At 39.9% G+C, this 24545-nt stretch overlaps 1 protein-coding gene across 1 annotated transcript; it reads left to right on the top strand.

Annotated features, from left to right (window-relative positions):
- Positions 1-11144: 11144 nt before the first annotated feature.
- Positions 11145-17210, top strand: LOC146322344 (putative methyltransferase DDB_G0268948). Its single transcript, XM_084724287.1, has 6 exons — positions 11145-11491; positions 13256-13416; positions 13514-13730; positions 15029-15129; positions 16124-16261; positions 16504-17210. Exons 1-6 carry the CDS (start codon positions 11381-11383, stop codon positions 16592-16594), a joined length of 819 nt encoding a protein of 272 aa, XP_084580413.1. The 5' UTR covers positions 11145-11380; the 3' UTR covers positions 16595-17210.
- Positions 17211-24545: the final 7335 nt, after the last annotated feature.

Genomic DNA, 24545 nt, shown 5'->3' on the forward strand with positions numbered 1-24545 from the left:
TTTGTGAACATATTTTAAACAACAGCCACAAATAATTCAATACTTTTCCAAAAATCTTCTATTAATTCCAAACCTTTTATAGGCCAGGAAAACAATTTTTCTAATTTCATAGCTTTTCCAGGAATTTCATGACTCTGGGAAGGCTGCTCAATGTGACAGAGACTAAGGAGCTGGTTGTGGATCTAGGACACGTGTCAAACTCAAGGCCCGTGGGCCACATCTGGCCCGCGATTCAATTATATACGGCCCGCGAGATAATTTCACGTGTCTGTTATGAATGGCCCATCGGTAAATAGCACTCCCACCACTCATACTACAAGTCCAACCATGCACTGCGTCAGCTGCCGCGCAACTCGAGAAACTAATCAGCTCGCAGTCACGAAGACGCGAGCTTCTGTCAAACGACAATGTAAGCAGGTTTGTCTGTTTAGGCAACTGACTCAGTGCAAAGAAACACAAGTATATGAGGAGGGAGATGAGCTGCAGCTCCACCTGAAACCAGGTAAAAATAAAAATAAGACTGACCCACAGCAGAGAGAGAGAGAGAGAGAGAGGGAGAGAGAGAGAGAGGGAGAGAGATAAAAAACTTTTTATGATCATGAATCATAATATTAATGTACACTTATGTGATGCGCGATTTTTTTTTTTACTCCAAGTCTGATTTGTGTACTTTTAAATATTTAATTGCTGCTTAATTGTAAGTCATGATGAAGAGTCCAGACTCTGTCTCTCCTCTTCATCTCCTCAGTGTGTGTCAGTGTGCAGTTTAACCTTTTCCTAAAATACTGCTGGTTCTGTGGTGTTACATTTTAAATCTGAAGCCTGCAGTGAACCAGAGAAGCTACAGTTGACTTTTCTATTGAAGATCTCAGTGTGTTTTGGCCTTAATGTTAAATTGAGCAGGTCAGTATGTTCATCTGTACCTGATGGACTGATGGGTTTGTAATATGATTATATGAGCAGATTTTTATGTCAAATGCAGTGCCATTGAGGGTTTGCATGATTAAAGTGTGTGATATCTTGTGTGCAGACAAAAAGCAAACATTTTCAAATGTAACCCCCACCTGGATATGTGAGTTGAAATATTCTGAGCTGAAATATTCTCGTTTTCCTTTGTCATTGTTGAAGAAAAAAAAAATTTTTAAATCTTATTTATTTTATTGAGGAAAAAGTTGTTGCAGTCTGGCTGTTCAAATTCATATTTCTGACTAAAACAGTCAGTTTTAGACAGTTCAATAAATGTTATTCCTGTTTGGCCCGCGACTTAGACTGTGTTTTAAACTTTGGCCCCTTCTGTGATTGAGTTTGACACCCCTGATCTAGGAGGACCAATACGCCGGTCACCCCTTTTTCCATCCAGGTGGCCAGTGCAGACATTGTAGAGGGTTGCAAGTATCTGGACGTACACACTGACAATAAACTGGACTGGCCGAAAGACACGGATACCCTCATCAAACTTTACAACTTTAATAAATTATATGTTTATCTCATCAGAAGCTGATTATTACTTATATTTAATTTTAATCTTAATACATGGTATAGTGAACTAACAATATTGTTATTTGTGCAATAGTTTAATATTTTTCACATACTTAAAATTTCTACTTCCATTCTTATATTTTCTATTATGTGAATACATACTTTTGTTCTTGAATGGGAGCAACAGTAACACAGTAAAGTATTTCTGATTCTGATTGTCATTCTGAAACAAATCACAGAGCCCTGAGCTGTCCCTGCGTGGTTTGATGTTGAACCAGAGGATGCTGGGCCACACCACCAAGGTTGCGAGTGAAACTATGGGAGATGAGCAAAGCTCTACAGTGGGAGCGGTGTCAAGCTCCCAAGGGTTCAGGTAGGAGTCAGAGGCTGCTTGCATAAACTACTTCAAGTTTGAACCTTAAAATGAGAGCTCACCCAAAAATGAAAATTCAGTCATTATTATGATCAACACAAAATGCCACCATAGTACTCGTCTGGTGTAATCCAAGTCTCCTAAAGCCCTGACATGCCAAGTTAACTTGAAAGATGTCATTTACAACCACGTTCACATGCACAGCACACCGTCTGAACTGTGTGGCTAGGATGTGACCGTTTTATGTTTTTTTTTTTGTCAGGTGTTTTTTGTTTGTTTTTTTGGCATTTGTAAAGTGGTCACTATTCACTTAGATTGTTTGGGTGAAATTCCAGCTGTGTTTTGTGGACTGAAAAACTAAACCTGACTTTCAGTCGGCATGAGGGCGAATAGATAACGTCTGAATTTAAATTTTTGAGTGAACTTCTCCCTTTAAGTTCGTCGACCTAGCCAAATATTTCCTGAAGAAGGGGTTAAACATAGGAGTGTTGCATGAAGCATTGGTTGTCTACTTGTGTAACTGCTAAATTCTACCAGGCGCAGCTATGTCACGTTACAGCTGCATCATGTCAGCTGGAGCTGAATGCAGCCATTTTACACAATTCTTGCGAGTCCACCAGCAGCACCTCGGCACATCACAAAAACTGCTCTCCGCTCCACTTCTGCTTGGTGGAATCAACCGGTAAGTGTTTAAACTAAGGCTTTTCATGGCAGTTACTGTCATGACACAGCACATGCCAGTGGTCCTATGTTAGTACTTCCATTTCTCAGGCACAGAATGAGGCTAAGACAAACTCACATAAGGCGTCTCAGACATCTTTTGTTGATTCACTAATGCCGTCAACACGTAAATAGAGCAACCATTGTTAGCTAGTTGAAATTAAACACGACAGTAGCTATAATTATAAACACAAGGGTAACATAATTAACTTAACTAAAATATAAAACCCCATGACTAAAATAGTCATACGTTCTGTCCTTGTGTTACTTTTGGGTGAAATTATAGTGAAAATAAATTATTCCCTTTTTGCTGTGGACCCCACTTTGAAAACCACTGCTGATGGCTACTTTATTAATGTTCCATTTGAAACACAGCTAAATTGTGACAGCTGTGTTGAAACATTCAATTATTAACACTTACACATGAAATCATATATGCAACATGGACACTAACATTTATGACGATAGACATTTCAATTAGGAAAGACAAGCATGAAATTCAATGAATATTTTAAAAAATAGAATTTTTTTTTTTGGATAGGTCCATGATGGCACAGGCTTTAAGTCATCCATTTGTGCCTGCACCAAAAGTGGTGCAGCCAATCAATGTCCTAGGAGGGACTATTGGCAGCTACAGGTGTGGTTTTAGGTGTGATGACAGTGAGAAGCGTCCATGGAAGCGACTCGTCTCAAACAAACAATGGTGGTTAGTGTAGATACTGTGATAGCATCAGCTACTATGTCAGAACTGGAGAGTTTTTCTTCATTGAAAGAAGGGTAAAGAATGACGCTGAAGGCTTTTTTACCCTTTTCTGACCTGCTTTGGCCAGTTTGAAGTTAGCCCATGTTAGACATGATAGACAGGTTCATCCAAACACCTGCCAAGTGTTTATTTTTAAGGTGCTTGCCCCTTTCCAAACAGTTTCTAATGATGACTTCCCTAATGTCTCTGTGTAACGAACCATGTGGCACGTCAGGTTAGTGCTAAGCAACTGAAATTATGTCATACTTCACTTATGAATGTTAACATGTAACCAACTTACCATAATGTTTATTTTAGTTGAAGATCCAGACTTAAATGCCACCATGCCAGTCCTTTGGCATAAAGATGTGGACCTGAAACCAGACTACGGTCTTAACAGAGCTTTCCTAGAGCACCTGAGGGCAATCAACCATAGCCACCAGGACCATGGATGGGGCCACTATCTTGAGGTGTGTGTATTTTGGCTCACCAGTGCCACCTCATACCAAGTTATGTCACAGAGCTTTGACATCCCGGGTACAACAGTCCACAGCATGATCCACAAAGTTGGCCAGTAAGCTGCTCAAAAGTAAAAAACACATTATCGTTTTTCCGAGCCCTGCTGAGCTGGAAAATGTAGGACACGGATTTGCTGGATCTCCAGCCTTCTCCAGAGTAGTGGGCAATATCAGAGGCTGAAACCCCCCTCTGTGGATGTCCAGTGTTATGAGAATCAGAAACTGTTTCCCTTGATTCAGCTATAGGCAGTCTGTGACCACCAGAGAATGTTCACTGACATTTTCACCACCTACCCAAGCTCTGTTCATGACTCACGAGTCCTAAAAAAAAGCCCAATCTGCACCCAGCATCTGTCCCCACCTGAAGACTTTTATATCCTTGGGGACAGTGGGTACCCTTGTCTCTCTCTCTCTTAACAAGGAGCCAGTGCGCCTGACTGTTACCGGACAGTTCAACCTCCACTACACCAAGGCCAGACCAATAATTGAGCGCTCCTTTGACAGCATGTAAGCAGTCTGGAAAGCGATTTCTTCAAGGCACTGGAAGTGACGCCAACCTTCATGCCATACTGCACAACATTTATGCATTCAGCAGAGACATTATAGAGCCAGCAGAGGAGGTCTTAAGGCCTGATGATTACACCAACAAGCCACATCTCCACCAGATCAGCAGCATGGGGAGCAGATCAGGGAGTACATGGCAACTGCTGTCTCTGTTCCTGATCGCAGCTCTGACGGTCCATACTATATAGTCAGTGGTGGACAAAGTACTCAACCCCAGTACTTGAGTCAAAGTACAGATACTCCTGGTCAAATATTACTCAACTACAAGTGAAAGTTGCTCAGTCAAAATTTTACTTGAGTTAAAGTACTAGAGTTCTTGCTTTTAAAAATTCAAAAGTACATGTTTTTAAAAATACTCAAGTATTCAAAACTACAAATTACAAAGTATATTTTCTAATATCAATACATGCTGTATTGTTTTCACGATGCATTTACAGAAGCTTGTAACTCTCTGAAACCACATAATGATGCACTGACCTGCTTGTAGAACCACTCTGCTACACAAAGTCTATAGAAACACCTTAAAAACTTCAGCAAAGAAATGCAATCAAAAACAAAAAGGACAGTTATTGTCATTTTCTGATGTAACTGTATTAAAATCACATTTCTTTTTGGCTTCAGAGGCAGTATATACATGAATTATGTTATATTTTTCACCGAGATAAAAACAATCCATCTTTAAAAGCTACCTGCAATAATTAATAATTATAATAACATCTTGAGATTTAATTTAGTCTTTCTCCTGCTGTCACCATTACCACTTTTTGTTTGAATGACAGAGGGAGAGTTTCCTTGTTCTTGTTACAGAGCGCCTGGATGTATTTCTGCTTTTACATCAATCCCATTTGAGAGGAGCTACTGTGATTGGTTTCCTTCAGTGAGGAACACAACATGTGACCAATTGCATTTCGGAAAAGAAAAAACAGCAACAGCTGACTTCAAAGCTTAGTCGAAAAGTAACAACCACCTTCCTAGAAATGTAGTGGAGTCAAAAGTACAATATTTGTCTTTGAAATGTAGTGGAGTGAAAGTCAGAAGTTTCCAAAAAAACAAATACTCAAGTAAAGTACAGATACTTAAAAAATGTATTTAAGTACAGTACTCAAGTAAATGTACTTCATTACTGTCCACTGTATATAGTCCACTATTTCTGTCATAGAAAATGGTCTCAAACACAGCTTCAACATGTCACTGAGCCATGTGTTAGGCCAACCCAAAAAATCCTGAACAAAAAAATTGTGAACAACAGTTTAACCGTCTAATTGGAATATTAACTGTTTAGCAATAAATTCGGTACTACATAGTTCTCAGTGTTTTCTCATGTTTTCAGCAACTGTTTTAACATGTATAATGTGTCTCAAAGAAAAACTCCTTTTCCTTTATTAGGACTTATATCCTGCAAATTCATTAAATAATCTACATTTAAATTAATGTTGCCTTAATTAGAATATAAATACTAATTCCATTCATGTATCATTTATTTTTTCTTTCCCTGAAAAATAAGACATATATTTGATATATCAGAATACCAGGCACAGCTGCACCGCATTACGGCGTGCTGTGTCAATTCATGGCCATTCTAGACAATGCTTGTGATTCCACCAGAAGCGCCGCAGCACATCCAAGAAGCATTTCAAATACATGCTGAGTCTATTTTTGACGACTGCCATGTCAGTTAGCCCAGAGCAGATCGAATGGACAGGAAGGTATGGCAGTGAGAATCCAGTTAATTTTCAAAATAAAAGACCCTTTGCAGACTCACGATCATAAAAACAGACAGAAAAGAAACTATTTAACCATGTAAACGGATTATCCATAGTAGAAGCACAAATAGCAAGGAAAGAGGATTTAATCTACAAAATCTGAGCAAGTAAACATAAACAGGCGGGCAAAATGCTCCACTGCTGAAACGCTTCTGAAACGCTGCCGGTGGGCACTGCAGCCGTGCAGAGGATGGATCAGGACCGTGGCGCAGATGTGCTGCACTTGGTGGAATTTCTGCGTTATATCCAAGCGGAATGTGAGTTCTTAGGATTAGAAAGTTCTATCTGCATTTGACGTATTACAAAAATACCCATGTGCAATTTTTTTAAATTTTGTTTTATTATATATATATATTTACTTTGAATGCAAAAACATTAAAGCTCAATATCTCAAAACCACCCAGAACGCAGATAGAACCTTGTAATTCCAAGGGGAACATTTATTAGTCCCTCAGCCATCCTTAATGTCCACAACTGCCATCATGTCCCTGATGTAGCTTCACCAGGTGTTGAAACACAGAGCTTAGGGAATAGTGTCACTATGTACTGACTTCAGAGAAGTTTTAGTGAAAGAAAAATAAATATATGAAAAGACATTAGATGTGATAAATATAGGTTTAGCTCATCGTCTCTGATGCAGTGTTTGATGATGTCGAGACTAATGAGATCCCGTAGGACAGGATGCTGTATGCTTTACTTTTCAAAGGTTATTAATGTAGAGTAGTTACGTTGGAAATGGTCAACAGGTCATTAGCTGCATGATCCCTGGAGAGCAATTAAACACGCACTGCTCCTGTGGAGGGCCGTCCTTGGTAACCAAACCAAAACAAAGATGTTTTTCAGTCTAGACAATGGTCAAGATGATGAACAACAAACTCTGACAAACACAAGTGTAATCAACAACAAGTTTAGACAGATGTGGCCTTGTGACCCCACAGATGCTTGTAGAGACTGTTATGACCAGCATTTCTTGAGGCACGGATGGTCACTTACCTTGCGAGGTAGCTGAATTCACAAGATCATGTGAGAAACCATTTTGCTAAGTTATCCGTTTTGTGTCTTTAGCCAATCAGCATTCTAGGTGGAACTACTGGCGGCTATGAGTTTGGTTTTAAGTGTGACCACAGGAAGAAGCATCCATGGAAGTGGCTCGTCTCGAACAAACAATGGCGACTCCTGAGGAAGTTAGCATAGATACTGTGATAGCATCAGTTATATCAGAACTGGAGAGTAGTTCTTCACTGAAAGAAGAGCAAAGAACAATGCTGAAGGCTTTTCTCCATGGAAAAGATGTTTTTGCTCTTTTCCAGATCAAACTCTTGCTGAAGCCAGTTTCTAGAGAGGATTTCTGAGATGGTTCTGTGTACTAAACCATCTGGTATGTCAGGTTGGCTGGTCACTGGACTCATGCTAGAATTATGATGAATCACATGATGAGATTTCAGAAAACGTGTCAGCAAAGCACCATATATAGGCAGTGGCACACATTTGATCATCAGGATGTAAGAGAACTGCCAAATGCACTGACACAATTCAGGCAGGACAACAAGATCTGACTATAGATCATGGGTCTGTAACAGGGGGTCTGCAGACCGTAGGGAGTCACTGTAGTTATTGCAGGGGGTCCTCCAAATCATTGTTTGATTTTTTTTTTTTTTTGCAAAAATTTAAATATAGTGCCTAAGTCACATCCCTTCTTGTTGACCAACATGGGTCCTAACTTCAGTTAAAATATGAACTGTAGTCAATAGTGATTTTCTCCTCCAAAAGCTAATATTAGCTGCTGAAGCTACAATGTTTGTGTTTTTGTGCCAGGATGTAGTCACACAACAGCAGGTCTTATTCGTTTTTTCTCGTCACAGCTGATAAAAGCACCAGGAGTCAGTGGATAAAAGACTTCAGGAAAGATAACGTTACAAGGGGCAGAGAAATTGGTGTTGATGACGTATATTGTGCGAGACAAGAGATGTAATTCACTGAGCGGTTTCACACAAACTAAACTATACAAACCTACGACAAACTGAGGCTTTCTTGACTTGAAAAATTCTGTTTTAAATTTGCAAACAGCATACATGTAATCTGTTATATGGTTCATATGGAATAAAAAGGTCTCTCACCATAGACTTTTATGTGTGACAGTACACACAGTACATGAATCAGAAATATTATTAGCAAAAAAATGAGCCAATTCATAATTATTGATAATTTTTCTCCCTATTAGCTGTATTATTACCCCACTCACAATGGATTGTTTTGTAACTTGTCATGAGGAAGAGTACCCCCCACCTCAGAAACCACCAGTGAGACTGCAGAGGGTGAGGCTAACACAGCTAACTTTAGCCATGCTACAACAGCTGTTGACTTAACAGCTACAGGTCGGTGCAAAACAAGAGAAGACCCAAAAATATTTCATGCAATATACACCGATCAGGCATAACATTATGACCACTGACAGGTGAAGTGAATAACACTGATTATCTCTTCATCATGGCACCTGTTAGTGGGTGTTATATATCAGGCAGCAAGAGAACATTTTGTCCTCAAAGTTGATGTGTTAGAAGCAGGACAAATGGACAAGCGTAAGGATTTGAACGTGTTTGACAAGGGCCACATTGCGATGACTAGACCACTGGGTCAGAGCATCTCCAAAACTGCAGCTCTTGTGGAGTGTTCCTGGTCTGCAGTGGTCAGTATCTATCAAAAGTGATCCAAGGAAGGAACAGTGGTGAACCAGTGACAGGGTCATGGGTGTCCAAGGTTCATTGATACATGTGGGGAGTGAAGGCTGGTCCGTGTGGTCTGATCCAACAGATGAGCTACTGTTGCTGAAATTGCTCAAAAAGTTAATGCTGGTTCTGATAGAAAGGTGTCAGAATACACAGTGCATCACAGTTTGTTGTGTATGGAGCTGCATAGCTGCAGACCAGTCAGGGTGTCCATGCTGACCCCTGTGCACCACTGAAAGCACCAACAATGGACATCAGAACTGGTTCATGGAGCAATGGAAGAAGGTGGCCTGGTCTGATGAATCACATTTTCTTTTACATCATGTGGATGGCTGGGTGTGTGTGCGTTGGTTACCTGAAGAACACATGGCACCAGGATGCACTATGGGAAGAAGGCAAGTCAGCAGAGGCAGTGTGATGCTTTGGGCAATGTTCTGCTGGGAAACCTTAGGTAGGTGGTACGTGTCAAAGTAACATCCACATGGATGGCAGGACCTAAGCATTGTTGCAGACCATGTACACCCTTTCATGGAAACAGTATTCACTGATGGCTGTGGCCTCTTTTAGCAGGATAATGTGTCGTGCCACAAAGTAAAAATGGTTCAGGAATGGTTTGAGGAGCACAACAATGAGTTTGAGGTGTTGACTTGGTTTCCAAAGTCCCCAGATCTCAATCCAATCGAGCATCTGTGGGATGTGCTGGACAAACAAGTCTGATCCATGGAGGCTCCACCTCACAACTTACAGGACTTAAAGGATCTGCTGCTAACATCTTGGTGCCAGATACCACAGCACACCTTCAGGGGTCTAGGGATGGACTCCACTAGACCCTTAAAAGTGTGCTGTGGTATCTGCCTCAACAGGTCAGGGATGTTTTGGCAGCAAAAGGGGGACCAACACAATATTAGGCAGGTGGTCATAATGCTATGCCTGATTGGTGTATGTATAGGGGTCTCTGCTCCATCACTCTATCAGCTAATGGGTCCAGGGCTAAAACCCCCCAAAGACCAGTGCTGTACATTATTCAAAAAACTGAATAAAGCACTACAGTCGATATTAATTTAACAAAAAGCTGTCATTACTGTTCCAAAATGACAGAGTTAGAAGAGTTAAAAGCTCTGAAAGACTACAAAGTGGACTTTTGAGCCAAGATTGTTTCACACCTCTGACTAATCTTTATTCACAAATCATATGTTATATATAAAAAATATTTAAAGGGATAGTTCAGATTATTTAAAGTGGGGTTGTATGACGTGCTTATCAACAGTAGATAGCAGTCAACACAAGAAGCAGAGAGGATTAGTGCCAAGGTGGAGGGATCTACGCTTCCTTGAGTAAAAATTCACTTAATTTACAATAAAAAAAATGTTGTTGATTTTTACTTTTAATTTTTTTAATAGGTCACTGCGAAAGATGTGACATCATGAAAAAGATGTAACAAGACCAAAAACTGTGTAAAAATTTGTTGTAAAACAAAAAAAGATATAACCAAACAAAAAAAAAGAAAAGTAAAACAGAACAGGATAAAAACGATGAAACAAGACAAAAAAGATGTAACACGCTGAAAAAGAGATAAGAAAAAATGTAAAAGGCGTATTAACACGAAAAAGACGAAACAAGATGAAAAAACTATGTAAAAGACAAATATAAAAAAGAAAAGGTGAGAAAGGTACCACTCTTTATTGGGTTGTTTCAGTCAATACCTTATAGATATCAAGTACCCAGCTCCAGTAACTACACTTTAGACTAAAAGTGGTACTTTGAGGAACCTCCTTAAATGTTAAAAATGAAATAAATTAATCTAAAACCATAACCAAAATACAACAAAATTTCAAATTAAAAAGCTAAACTATGAGATCACTGAAAGAGAAGTTTTGTTTTTTCTTTTCTTTCCTGTAATATTTTTGTTTCGATATCAGTCTGCTGTGTAGTCACATACATGCATGCTTTGTGCACAAACATCAGTGAAGGCAGTGTGTCTGTGGCTGACAACAGTCAACAATAAATATGGTTATTTTTAGGAATGAATCTGCCTCCTCTGTAAACTTTTGTAGCTGAATATTGTCGGCCTGCTCTACTGTATTTTCATGTCAGTCATAATGGTGGTACGAGGTGTAAAAAGTTTGAGAAACACTGGTCTAATTCGTTATGTCGATATGTGGGTGTTAAAATACTATCTGCAGAAATTCTCTGGCCATGAGGGGGTTAAAAATTTGTGTGGGTGAAAACTGGGTGAACAGTTAAATACCGGCCAGAGTGCAGAGTGCATGAATGACCAGGCAGAAACCAGCTTCAACAAAGGACACCGCAGAAAGATAAGTAGACAAAGACAAGAAGATAATTAGAAGGTAAAAGAGGTTAAAAACGAGGAAACTAAACAAAAGACAAACAAAACAGGAGCTTAAAGGACGGACAACAGAGACTGTTTTTTTTTTACTCTTCTCTCTGTTCTGTTGCCAATTTTGCCTTCTCCAACCTCCAAAACTAACACCGCCATGACATACCGGCTGTTTGAAGGGAAGGACCATGCCTCCATCTACCAAAAGTATCGCTTCACACCTCCAGATGAGTTCAAGAACATTGTTCTTCAATACTTAGATAAAAAGGTATGCCATGGCCAAATATACTGTAAGTATTACAGCTGGGTATCGGTAGTCAATACCTTTTAAGGTATCGACTGAAAACACCCAGTACCAAGTAGTATTGAAACCTGTCCAGTGTAACAAAACCTGCACTGGATCCTTTTTGTAGCCAGATACAGAAAAATATGACAATTTGTATGGATTTGCTTGTTTGCATCTGCAAGCATTCTGTGTTTTACTGTGACATGTTCGGCCCACTGCTACAACCTTTACAGTCCGTGGTGTGCTGACTGCGAGTGCAGTCCACTTGATCGAGTTGGCAGTTCAGTGAGCCGAGATGCCACCACAACCTTCTCTGATAAAAGTAAATGCATGAAATGCGGAGGGATTATTTCAAGGATGGTTCCATTCACATGATGGGTATTGAAAAGAACCTGACTGATACTGGATTTTGGGGGCTGACGCTGAAATTGATATAAGTGAGTGAAAAAACTCATGATATATCGTTTTGTTGCTATTAATATATTGTTCTTTTACATTTATATATATATATGTAACAACCTAAATTTAAAAAAAAGACTAAATATGTATAAAATGCTGCCTATAAAACTAAAAACTGAAAAAAAAATCTACATGATGTTCTATACAAAAAATATGGAAAAACATATCTGCAGATACAGATATAGAGTGATATAGCTGTGATAGGCCAATATGGGGCCAATAACCAATATATATCTATTATATAATCTATCTGACTCTAGTATTTGAATTCTTGAATACTGTTCTGTCTTATGGAAGTACAATTTCCATAAACTAAATTTCAGTCCCAGAATGCATAACAATTTTGTTATGTAGCTGTTGCAAGCTAGCCAAATGGTTGTACCCAGTAATGTTAACAGTAGCAGCCAATCAAAGCCATCAGTGCCATCATTTCATTTTTAGCCTAATTTATGTTTTTGATTTGATACCTTTCTTGAACTGAAACAACCTGAACTTTCTACCTTCATTCCCCTATCAGCCTCCCAGGAAGCTTCAATGTTGCAATCACAACAATTGAAGCAAATTCAACCAATTTCCACAAATTCCTGCACGACCCTGCAATTTTGTCCAGTGAGTTCTACCAATCATAGTAGGCCCCCGCACAAATACGTGTCAGTGAACCAACTCAATGATTGTTTTTTTTTTCCTTTAATATTTTTATTTTGTCAGCGAATGAAAAGAAAAGAAAGAAGGTTCTTCATTGTTATTGACATTTATCAATTCAGTTTTATATTTTTATGATCCTATGCTTTGCTGTTTAGACTGACTTTGAGCTGAAGAAAGATTTTGCTTCTTTGTGGAATACCTCCCAGGTGCACTTCCTCATTTAGATTAGATTAGAATTTTTCTAATCCTTTCTTGGTAAGATGAGATGCAGCGTTATTCTCTATAGAACAAGTTGCCTTTAATTTTTTAATGAATTATACAAGAACAATTCTTTTTTTTTTTTTTTTTTTTTTTTTTGCGAATATTATTTCCACCCACAATTTCATGTCTGCAGTTATCCCAAAGACGGCCATAGCCTTGTCTTACATTTGCATCCAGCCATAATGCTGATGTGACCCAGGATGAAATTGAGATTGATGCTTCTGCTTTAAGGTTACTGGTATTGAGACTGGTATCAGTTTTGTAAATGATACTCAGCCTGAGTGAATATGTAGTACACACTGTTATCATAGTGTGTACAGGGCAGAAATCTGCAACATTCAACATAACGAGAATAAATACTGTATCTGTTAACATCTACAGAAGGGTCAGCCACATGTGCTGGCAGTGGATGTGGGATGCAGAACAGGTCAGAACTCACGGCTCATGGCGCCACACTTTCAGGAAGTGGTGGGCGTCGACGTCAGTGAGTGTCAGCTGGAAGAGGCCAGAGCTGTGCCAGGTTACACGAACATCACATACAGGTAGGAGAACGTGTGTTGCTCTGTATGTGTGGATGAGTTTATTCATTTTCCATATGGATTTGGAGTAACAGGTGTGATCTATCTGTTGCATCTGCAGGAAGGGGGCGGCAGAGAAACTTCCTTTTCCGGACGGCTCCATCGACTTGCTGACAGCGGTGTCAGCAGCCCACTGGTTCGATCAGTCGAGGTTCCTGGCTGAGGCAAGTCGGGTTTTAAAACCCCGGGGCTGCATGGCTTTGCTGGGCTACAATGAGGCTAACACCAGACTTAACTATAAGGACCGTGGAGAAAGACTCAGTCACATCTATAAAGAGGTGGGTGTAGACTTACACTTCATGGGAGTCATGGTAAACCTTACCAGGTGTGCAAACCTGTGTTGTCACAGAGTGGCAGTATCACCAATGCCTAAACATAGAGCTCAGAGTCTCCCAGAGTTTTGAGGTTGCCAGGTTTAGTACTTTCATGCTAATGTGTGCTCACTTACCAAATATGGCAACCTGCACTGTAGCCAAAGAGGCTGCAGTATTCGACAGATGCACTTTTGTTTGTTGGACTATCGGACATAGTTCCAGCATATTACTCAACTAGACCACGAATCTGAATGATCAGTGCTTGCATGTATGTTCCTTTTAGTTGTTTACAGATGTTTGTAGATTTTCAAACTCTGGATAGAGCCAGGTTGGCTGTTTCCCCCTGCTTCAAGTCTTTATGCTAAGCTAAGTGAATCATCCCCCATCTCCAGGTCTGTACTTCATGCACAGGCATGAGATTGATATGAATCCTCTCTTCCTCTTTAATTCTCAGAAAGAAAGCAAACTGCAAAATGTATCTCCCAAAATGCTGAGGTATCCCTTCAGGGTAACCCTACCATGGTTAGCCAATTGGCCTATCATAAGTCCCGCCCCATTTCGCCCTGTGCTCCAAACTTGAGCAAACTTGGTCCCCTGCAGAACCTGGCCGAAACTTCTCTTTTCTTGTTTCTCCTACTTAGACAAGCTATGTACTTGGTGCATCAGTGTTAAAAAGAAAACCACGTTTTAAAGATGGTTAAAAGATGTTGCTGGGGGAACTGTTAAAGTAACATACAGTCACAGTTAGCTCATGTTAGCAAAATACTAGATAACTAGATAGCTAATATATTGATTCATTTAGATGTACACGTCGCTTTATTTTAACCACCTTCAGAAATATTTTCTTTCGACATAGACAACCCGAGCCTGAAAACAGGAAAGGACAAAGGTGACCAAGGTTCTGCCAGGTACCAACTGCAGCACAGAGCAAATAGGGGTGGGACTTAGGATGGGTCAATCTTCTGAATTCTACCAAAGTTACACACATCTTTGTGGTGATATATGACAATAATGGAGTTAGTAGCCTATAGTGTACTCACAAATTGTCAATATGCTTCCTTCTGCTTCACCACTTTTAATGCATGTGAATGTGTTAACAGAGCATTGTTCAGTCTGCACACTCATTTTCCATCACCTGCTGAAGCCCCGTCCATCATGCACACATGCCACAACTGCATTTATTTATTGGTTTGATTCTAATATATCTACAGACAGACAAACAACACATGTAATACAAACTTGGTGCATAAATTCTGTTGCAGGTGAAGCAGGAGTTGTTGCCTTACACTATTAATCCAGTAGCTGTATCTGAGGGGAAACTGGAACAGCTCTACTCAGCCATAACTTTTCCAGATAAAGAGAGGTAATTACCACACAAACACTTCTGTACAGAGGGATTCCATAACTACTAAATAACAGCCATAAGCGACCTTTGACTTCAAAACTCTATTATCTTTCATGATAAAAACCAGACTAAGAGATTAATACATTTATTCTGTTAGTTTATCTTTTTTATGAAATTTGAATGAAATAACAATAAAATGAAAATTTTGACAAATATATTTATATATTTATCAATATGTAGTAATGATTGCATTTATTCACAGCCATGGTATTTTAAGATTAATAACAAAAATGTGTACATAGAACCATCACAAAAAATAATCATAGCCTATGAGAAAAGGCTGGAAATTAGTACAAAAATAAAACAAACAAAAAAGTATTTGTAATAAGTAAGGGTACTTTGTTTTAACATTTGAGAACTTTAACACAAAAATTCAGTGAGTTATAGGTGTTGAGACAAAAAGTGTTACAACTGTCCCTGGTCTCCCCTACTTTATTTTTAATTGAGTCTAATTAATTAATTATTTGTATTTTAATGTCTGGAAATGGGAAATTGAGACCTCTTGTAAACCTTGATCAAAAGAGACAATAGTAGTTGCTAAGCAACCAAGCTGCATCTCCAACTGTGCAAAAAGTAACAATATAATAGATGCAATTTGTGTGTGGTCAACATGACCCCCTGTGGCTGAAATAGGTGAAAAAAAAATCTTTGCCTTTTGTGTAATTTATATATTTAAAAATATTTAAAATGAAAATACAGACACTTTTAGGAAAAGTCAGGTACCAGCAGCATTGTTTAATTCAACAAAGTTATGGCACATATGAATTTTAAAAAAACTGTGAAAATGATCACCTTGGCTGGTCTAGTGTTAGTCGTTGGTTGGTAAATACAAAACCCAATACCAGCAATTTTCACCTTGTTATCCCTTTGTTTGTGAAAGACACATGTAGTAAACAATATATTTTTAAATGGTCTTAGAATATAATAATCCATGAATATAATAATTCAACAGGATAGAGTGTATTCAGGTGAGCTTGCCAGTGTCAGTGAACAACCTGGTGGGTTTCATCGAGTCCTTGTCCATGTTCCAGTCTTACAAGAAGAAAGATCTCCAGTCTGCTGAAGACCTGCTGCTCAACACTCAGAGGAGGTCGCCTATCACACACACAAACACACACACACACACACACACACACACACACACACACACACACACACACACACACACACACACACACACACACACAAACTGCACGTCTGCTATTATAATCCAACATTTATTCTTTGTTCATTCATTTTGCCAATATTAACTGTCTTAATATTATATTAAGATAGATGTGTATTATCTATTGAATACTGGGCTGAATAATCAGTCACTGCACTGTGTCACAGGATTCTTGAGGAGATGGGAGTCACGTCTCCTGACACTGAAATGCAGCGGGAACTGGAGTATTTCTGTGTCCTGGCATCCAAACCACCGTAATCTTCAATATGTGTGACAGGTTATTATGTGACCAAACCAAAACAAAATAAGTAATTCATCTTCAGATTTATTAATTCTCAGGTGAAATGTTTGATTGAAAAAACAAGGTTAATTTCATATTTCTTTATTACTGTTAATATTGTATGTACAAAACATTTTTATGTTGTTTTTGATTGCTAATGTGTTCCAGCGTTGGTTGTTGTTAATATATACAGTCAGCTAGACGAGTAGACGAACAGCGATAGGTGATACAGAGCCTCACAAAGTTAGATCAATTATTCTGTGATCTTTTGGTAATGCCTTAGAGCTGTGTATAGGTGGATCGATTGCTCAGCGATCTGTTAGTAATGCCTCGGGGCTCCGGTAGAGGGAGACACGCTCTGCTTCCTCATTCAATACAGCCGAGTGAACAACAGCTGTGTTGCTCTCACTCATCTCCCGCTGCTTTTCCCCTGTTTAAGGTAGTGTACACGAAGCACTGTGAACTTTACCAAGCACGTTAGCAGTAGTTTACTCTGTGTTATTGTGATGTTAACTGAAGGAATGACTTGTTTTGTACTGGTTTATTGTTAAAAACATTCTTGTAAAGTGAGACGATGTGTAGACTGGAGACCGCGCGGCCATATTGGACTGTTTACCTTTTTAGTCTCGCCATTCAAGGTAGCTACTGTTGTATTAATGCTGTAAGACAGGATAAAAATTATAATTTTGTTATTAGGTTGTTGATGTGGCATTAAGAAATGAGTTAATAGGCTAAAAATACTTTTTATAAGTCATTGTTCATGTAATAATTGAGCTTAAAAAAAATCATTTAAATATTTTAGGACAATTTTTCTTTTTCAGACAGGCTCTTCATGGCACAGTAGGTGGTCCATTTACAATATCAGAGGGAGTTTTTTTTTTTTTTTTTTTTTTTTAAGAAAGTTGTCCAACTCCTCTGATTTCAGCTTCTTAAATGTGAATATTTTCTGGTTTCTTTACTCCTCTCTGACAGTAAACTGAATATCTTTGAGTTGTGGATGAAACAAGACAGTTGAGGATGTCGATCAGTGTTTCCCAGACAACTAATGACTAACTGATTGATTGATTGATTGATTGATTGATTGATTATTTCTGTATTGTAAAATTATACAACAGTTCACCCCCAAATCAAAAATAAATATTTTTCCTCTGGCCTGTAGTGCTGTTTATCCATCTACTTGTTTTGGTGTGAGTCAGCGCTCAGCTTGTGGTGCTCAAACCACCAAAAATACACATTTAAACTTTAAAATGGGGCTCATTTCATTTATTTAGCTGCTGATGATATTTCGCTAAAGTAGCATTTTGAGAACTGATGTTGTGATAATCCATTATGTTCATATAGTTGGAAGTTTAAGACTGAAAGTCCCTGTTGTAGATTTTTGAGACCCTCTGAAGTGCCCCGGACCTTGGATTCTGGATTCTCTCCTTGAGGAAAGAAATGGTGAGCCGCATCATCCCTCATTTCTGAGGAGAAAATTGTCTCATTCTTCACTCCCTCATTTTGATGATGCTGTTATGGTAGGACTGTTACACACCCCATGTTGCACCCACGGCTAAAACTGACCCAGCACTGATCTAAGAACTAAGAATGGATCTGAAACTGACTGAAATTACTTCTGACTTTGGCTACTGAGCCCCAAAACAGCCGTTGTTTATAATAATAATAATAAGCTTTATTTATATAGCACCTTTCATACAAAGCATGCAGCTCAAAGTGCTTCACATAATAGAGACTATGAAGAATAGGAGTAAAAAGTACAAATATATATATACATACAGTAAAAATTAAGCAAGAATAGCACAATTTAAAGAGGATTAAAAATATATATATGCATATATATACATACATATACACACACACATACACACATACACACACTAATGTAGGATGGTCCTAGGCCATTGAGAGATTTGTATATAAGCAGGGACACTTTAAAGTCAATTCTGGCGGACAGAGGAAGCCAGTGCAATGTGGCTAGAACTGGAGTGATATGTTCTCTCGTCTTTGTTTTGGTCAGTAATCTAGCAGCCGAATTTGAATTAGTTGTAGCCTGTCAATGGACTTTTTTGGAAGACCTGTAAATAGTGCAGTGCAATAGTCCAATCTGCTTGACACAAATGCATGGATTAGTTTTTCAGCGTCTTGCTGACTCAGGAATGTCCGTACCTTGGCAATGTTTCTGAGGTGGAAAAATGCCACCTTGGTCAGTTTATTTATGTGGGGGGTAAAACTTAGTTCAGAGTCTTAAGATAACCCCCAGACTCGTTACTTCTGGTTTTACCCAGGAGGACAAATGGCCAGTTTTTTTCAGCAAGTCCTTCCTTTTTGATAAGGGGCCAACTAATAGAATTTCTGTCTTGTCCTCATTTAATTTTAGAAAATTATTGCTCATCCAGTTATTTATTGCTGAGAGGCAGGTAGTGAGGGAGCGTACAGCATCTATGTCATTTGGCTCTACAGATACATACAGTTGTAGTTATGGAAATTAACATTGTATTCCCTGATGATATTACTGAGAGGAAACATGTATAGGGAGAACAGCAGAGGCCGAGGCAGCTTCCTTGTGCAACACCAGAAGTTATGTCATAACTCCCTGACAAATGGTTCCCAAGACAGACGAAAAATTTTCCTCCTGTAATGTATGTTCGGAGCCAGTTTAAGACAGATTCAGAGAGTCCAACATAGTGCTCAAGGCGGTTTATGAGAATTTCATGGTCAACTGTGTCAAATGCAGCGCTTAGATCGAGGAGAACTAGGATGGGGCTAGACAGATCACTGACTAACTTTGTAAGGGCAGTTTCTGTACTATGGTTAGTTCTGAAACCTGATTGAAATTCCTCTAAAATATTGTGTTCGTTAAGAAAGTTATTAATCTGGTGGAAAACAACTTTTTCTAGAACCTTGCTTAGAAATGGAAGATTTGATATGGGCCTGTAATTGCTCAGCACACTAGGATCTAGATTAGGCTTTTTCAATAGAGGTTTCATGACAGCAGTTTTAAAAGCCTCAGGGCAGATTCCAGTCTCAAGGGATGTGTTAATAATTTTGAGAACAGACTGAGATATTGTTGAAAGCACTCTTAAGGAGTGAGGAGGGGGCTGGGTCAAGGCAACAGGACGATGGCTTGCTCTGGGTGACAATCTTACAGAGGTCGGTGATTGAGATGCTGTTGAAGTTGCACATGGTTGCCCAATTTTCCTGAGGTTGAATGACAGGGTAAGCTGGAGTTTTAGGAATACTGGCTCTGATGGCTGTGATTTTATTGTTGAAGAACCTTGCAAATTCCTCACATTTTGAAGTGGGGGTATGGCTTAGGAAGTCAGTGCTGGGTGCCAGATTTAATAGTCTGTCAATAGTGGAGAAGAGTGTTCTAGAGTTATTTTTGTTTTCAGTGATGATCTTGGAGAAGTACGCCTTTCTGGCAGTGTGAACAGTGCTATTGTAAGTTACCATGCATTCCTCTAGTCTTGTTTTTCTCCACTTTCTTTCCGCTGCCCTGCATGATCTTTTAAGATTATGAATGGGTTGGTTTATCCATGGCGATGTTTTATTGTATGACTACTTTTTAATCTTTACAGGTGCGACTTTGTTTAGTGAGAGTAGTAACCATTTCATCTACAGAGCAGTTCACAGCACATGGATCATAAGAACTTACAAGCTCAGAGAATTCTTTTTATGCTGCAGCATCTAGAAATCGTTTCTGAACCAAACATTCATCCGTGGTCCTAGCTAAGAACAGGGTGCTTTCAAAGAATACACAATGATGATCAGAGATTGGGATTTGAGACACTGAAACATTATCAATGGCTAGCCCTTTTGACACAACCAGATCAAGAATGTTGCCATGCTGGTGTGTGGCCTCTGTGACATGTTGAGTGAGTTCAAGGCTGTCAAGCAGATTTATGAATTCCATTGCTTTAATATTGGTGCTGTTGTTGATATGAATGTTAAAATCTCCATTTAAGATGATTCTGTCATAACTGCTGGCCATAAGAGCAGCCAGATCAGAGAATTCTACGAGAAATAGAGATAGCTGTTTTGGAGGCCTGTATATTGTTAGAATGAGTACTGCTTGATCAGCCTTAAGCACAAGTGCAAGATACTCGAAAGATAAAAACGTACCCAGGTCCACCTTTGTATAGTTAAGCTGTTTTGAGTAGATGGTGGCGACTCCGCCCCCTCTCTATCCCTGTCTCACTGACTGATAGAAGTTATAACCTGGTGGACATCAACTAGACTCAATTAGAGTCACATTGCTATTTAGGTCTGACCAGGTTTCTGTTAAAAACATAAAATTCAATTTATGATTTGTAATAAGGTCATTAATTAAAAATGATTTGTTGGTTAGAGATCTAACATTTAGTAAGGATAATTTAATAGACCTAGTGACAGGTACTAAGGCAGTGTGTGGCAGACAGGGAATGGATATCAAATTTGTGGGGGTTGCTGTGCACGTTGATGACTCTATAAGGTCTTTTACTAATCACAACCTGTATGGGCAGCGTTGCAGGGGAGGGTCTTTGAGTAATTGAAGGCTCCACAGGGTAATCACTGGCTCTCCACTTGATACTTGATACTGAAGGTAGGAGGGTTGATGGTATAAGTGACTGACAGGGGGAGCTAGTGGAAGGAGGCGTGCTATGTGATGTTGCTGTCGACGGAGAAGAAGATTCCAGGGAGGGGGTGTGGGATGTAAACAGTCAATCACGTGGAGAAGACTGTATGCTATGCTGTATGTTAGCTGCTAGCGTTCGGCTAGCCATCCTGTTTGGGTGAATTCCATCTGTCTTTAAGAGGGAGAAGTGGTTCCAGAAGAGATTAAAATTGTCGATAAAACCTATATCGTGAGTTCTGCATGCAGACTGGAGCCAGGCGTGCAGGCTGAGGATTCTGCTAAAACGACCCGCCCCCCGGTTCAGAGTGGGAATGGGGCTGGATATAAAAACTGACTTTCCAGTAGTGCTTAAAAAGTTCAGAAGGTCGATAAAATCCTTATTGGTCAGGTCAGACTGCTTCTGAGCTGCAGCGTTTGTTCCCACATGCACAATCATTCGCCGTGTAGAAGATGGGAGAGTGGAGTAGCCCTGGGAGTTTATCCAAAATGACAGGGGCCATGGCTCCTGGGAAGCAATGAGTGGCAGCGTTAAAGAAACGGACGTTTCTGATTATTGAATCGCCAACAATTAATGTAGTTGGAGAGAAGAGGGGGCGAGGACCTGATGGCTGTGGGCTCTCTGAGCTTGCGGGTGCACATTCAGCCGAGGATGGTGCATCCAAGCCGGCGAGCACGGTGGCGGGGCAGCAGCATCTGTCACCGAATGACTCCCCGTTGGTGCAGGGTGAGGAAGACTTCCAGATCGTCTGAGTATGGCCTCCTTCAGTATCCTGCAACAGGAAGCAGACGTCAGTTGCCGGGATGAGGGTCGATGATCAGACTCTGCAGTGGAGTGGTGAGCCACCTGGCAAGGAGCCGAGGTTACTTTGTGGGATGCAGGACGTTGCTTTGCCACCCTGGAGGAGCGGGGAGCGTTGCTAGCTGTCAGTGGGAGGGAGGCCAAGGTGTCGGTGGTCGCCATCCCTGGCGAGGGGTCCAGATCTTGGGTAGTTGGAGCCGCAACAGCAGCAGTATCAGCTGGGTGACTCGGAGGGTTGCCAGAGAGGGCCGCGTACCAGTTGGAGAGGTTCATGAGCGGGGCTGTGACAGCCCCGTCTCTCCTGTGGCCACGGACCACCACCTCGGCCCAGGATGCCTGTCGATTCGGTGTGGAACAGGAGAGCCAGGGGCCATTTGTGGGGTCCCACAGAACTGTGTCCTGTATGGCTGTGTTGAAGGAGGCGATTTGTTTGGATTGTCCCACAGCCACATCAATGTAGCTGGTCAGAAGAGAGTTCTTCTGGAGTTCATCAGAGAGCCGCCGGATGTCTTCCTTGAGGTCAGCAATCTTTTACACTGCCTGGCCAAAAAAATAAGTCATCACCTGGATTTAACACAGCAAATAGGTCAGATCCTTCCATCGGATAATTACTGCAGTGATTCATATGTTTCAGCTGGTAACAAATGATTGAACTGATGCAGTGAGGAGCTTCTCATTTCTTAAAGAACCATGTCAGAACACATTTCCTATGGTTGTGGAAAAGATGTTACTCTGTTTCGAAGGCTCAAATTATTGACCTGCATCAAGCAAAGAAAACAACTAATGAGAGTGATGAAAATACTAAAATTGACTTAAGAACTGTCCAACACATTATTAAAACCTGGAAGGAGAGTGGTGAATCATCATCATCTTAGAGGAATAAATGTGATCGGAAAAAATCTTGAATGATTGTGATCAGGGATTGGAACTAAACAGCTGTGTGCTTATCAGTGAGACTGATCAGAAAAAAAATGCTTGAATTTGCTAGGGTGCATAAAGATCAGAGACTGGAACAATGGAAAAAGGTTGTGGTCTGATGAGTCCAGATTTGTTGGGGGCATCAGGGTAAGAAGAGACATGGGTGAAATGATGCTCCCATCATGCCTAGTGTCTACAGTACAAGCCTGTGGGGGCAGTGTTATGATCTGGGGTTGCTTCAGTTGCTCAGGTTGAGGTTCAGCAACGTTATGTGGCCAAAAACCAAGGTCAGCTCACTACCTGAATATACTGAATGAGCAGGTTTTTGGTTTATGGTACAGGCATATTCCAAGATGATCAGGGATTGGAACTAAACAGCTGTGTACTTATCAGTGAGACTGAGACTGAGACTGCCAGGATTCATTGGGCTCAGATTGATAAAGTGTGGTTCAGGGAGCATGAGACATCATTTTTACACATGTATTGTCCACCACAGAGATCAGACCTTAACCCCATTGAGAATCTTTGGGATGTGCTGGAGAAGACTTTATGCAGACCACTGTGTAATCTCCCAAACATTTGAAGTGAATGATGACCAGTTTTCAAACACAAAAACAACTGGAAAAAAAACATAAAATGCCTCCATACGGCTTATCTGTCCCGACATGCCATTTGCAAACTGTCACACCACATACACACAGTTCAGACAGTGTGTGAACATGGCTCCAAGCTGAGGATCTACATCGAAGATTCTAGTGATGTGTCGGTCGCGAACGATCCAGATCTTAGAGCCGGCTCTTTGATGTGAATGACGGGAACTGGCTCTTGATTGGGAGCCAATTTGTTTTTTTCTCCTCTTTTTTTCTGTTAAAGTTGGGAGGGTTATGGACACACAACACAGTGAGCACAAAAGCAAGTGGGAGGGAGACAAGACAGAACACGCGCTACAGACAGAGACAACATGCTTGAAAGGTGAGAAAACTCGTTTGAGATGAACTGCGCCACGCCTGGAAAGTAGACGGGATCAGGCGGCTGCAGCAGGAAGTGGAGACGAAAATCTACAATCAAGTTGGACAGTTTTCAACAGAGTTAAGAAAGAATAAAGGAAGAGACCACCTGTAGGTTACCTGTAGTCTGCAGACCACGTTCATAGCTGAAGAAATAAAGTGTGTTCTTGATCACTGATTGAAGTTAAAATAGAAGAGATCCTCCTTCTGATACATGTAACACCTGTTCTTTTATCTGCCTTGTAAAACCAAGTCATATATAAGTCATATATATATAATCTTTATTATTATCAGACAAAATATCTGCTTGTTGACAGATTAAAACTTCATTGCACAACAGAAGACTAATATATCCAGTGTTAAATATTACAATTACACAGAAAATTAGTAATTAATATAATATGTGGTGTTTGTTGTCAAAATTAAGCACTCTGCTTAATATTGTAGTACTCTCCTCCATGTTGAGTATGTTGAGTGTATGAATAAAGCCATATAAATAATAAACATTTGATATAATGTATGTTTTTTACATTAGTAATTCATTTTACATTATTCTGGGTAATAAATTAATTTGAGCAACAAAAAATCTG

This window comes from Lutjanus erythropterus, chromosome 8 (genome assembly GCF_056507025.1).
Source record: "Lutjanus erythropterus isolate fLutEry1 chromosome 8, fLutEry1.hap2, whole genome shotgun sequence".
In the NCBI taxonomy this organism is placed as follows: domain Eukaryota; kingdom Metazoa; phylum Chordata; class Actinopteri; order Lutjaniformes; family Lutjanidae; genus Lutjanus; species Lutjanus erythropterus.

Bases quoted from the DNA above. Each gene is read 5' to 3' on its own strand.
- LOC146322344 (XM_084724287.1), top strand. From the start codon at position 11,381: ATGACATACCGGCTGTTTGAAGGGAAGGACCATGCCTCCATCTACCAA. The intron at 13,417-13,513 runs GTAGGAGAACGT...TTGCATCTGCAG, and splicing joins TACACGAACATCACATACAG to GAAGGGGGCGGCAGAGAAAC. The intron at 15,130-16,123 runs GTAATTACCACA...ATAATTCAACAG, and splicing joins ACTTTTCCAGATAAAGAGAG to GATAGAGTGTATTCAGGTGA.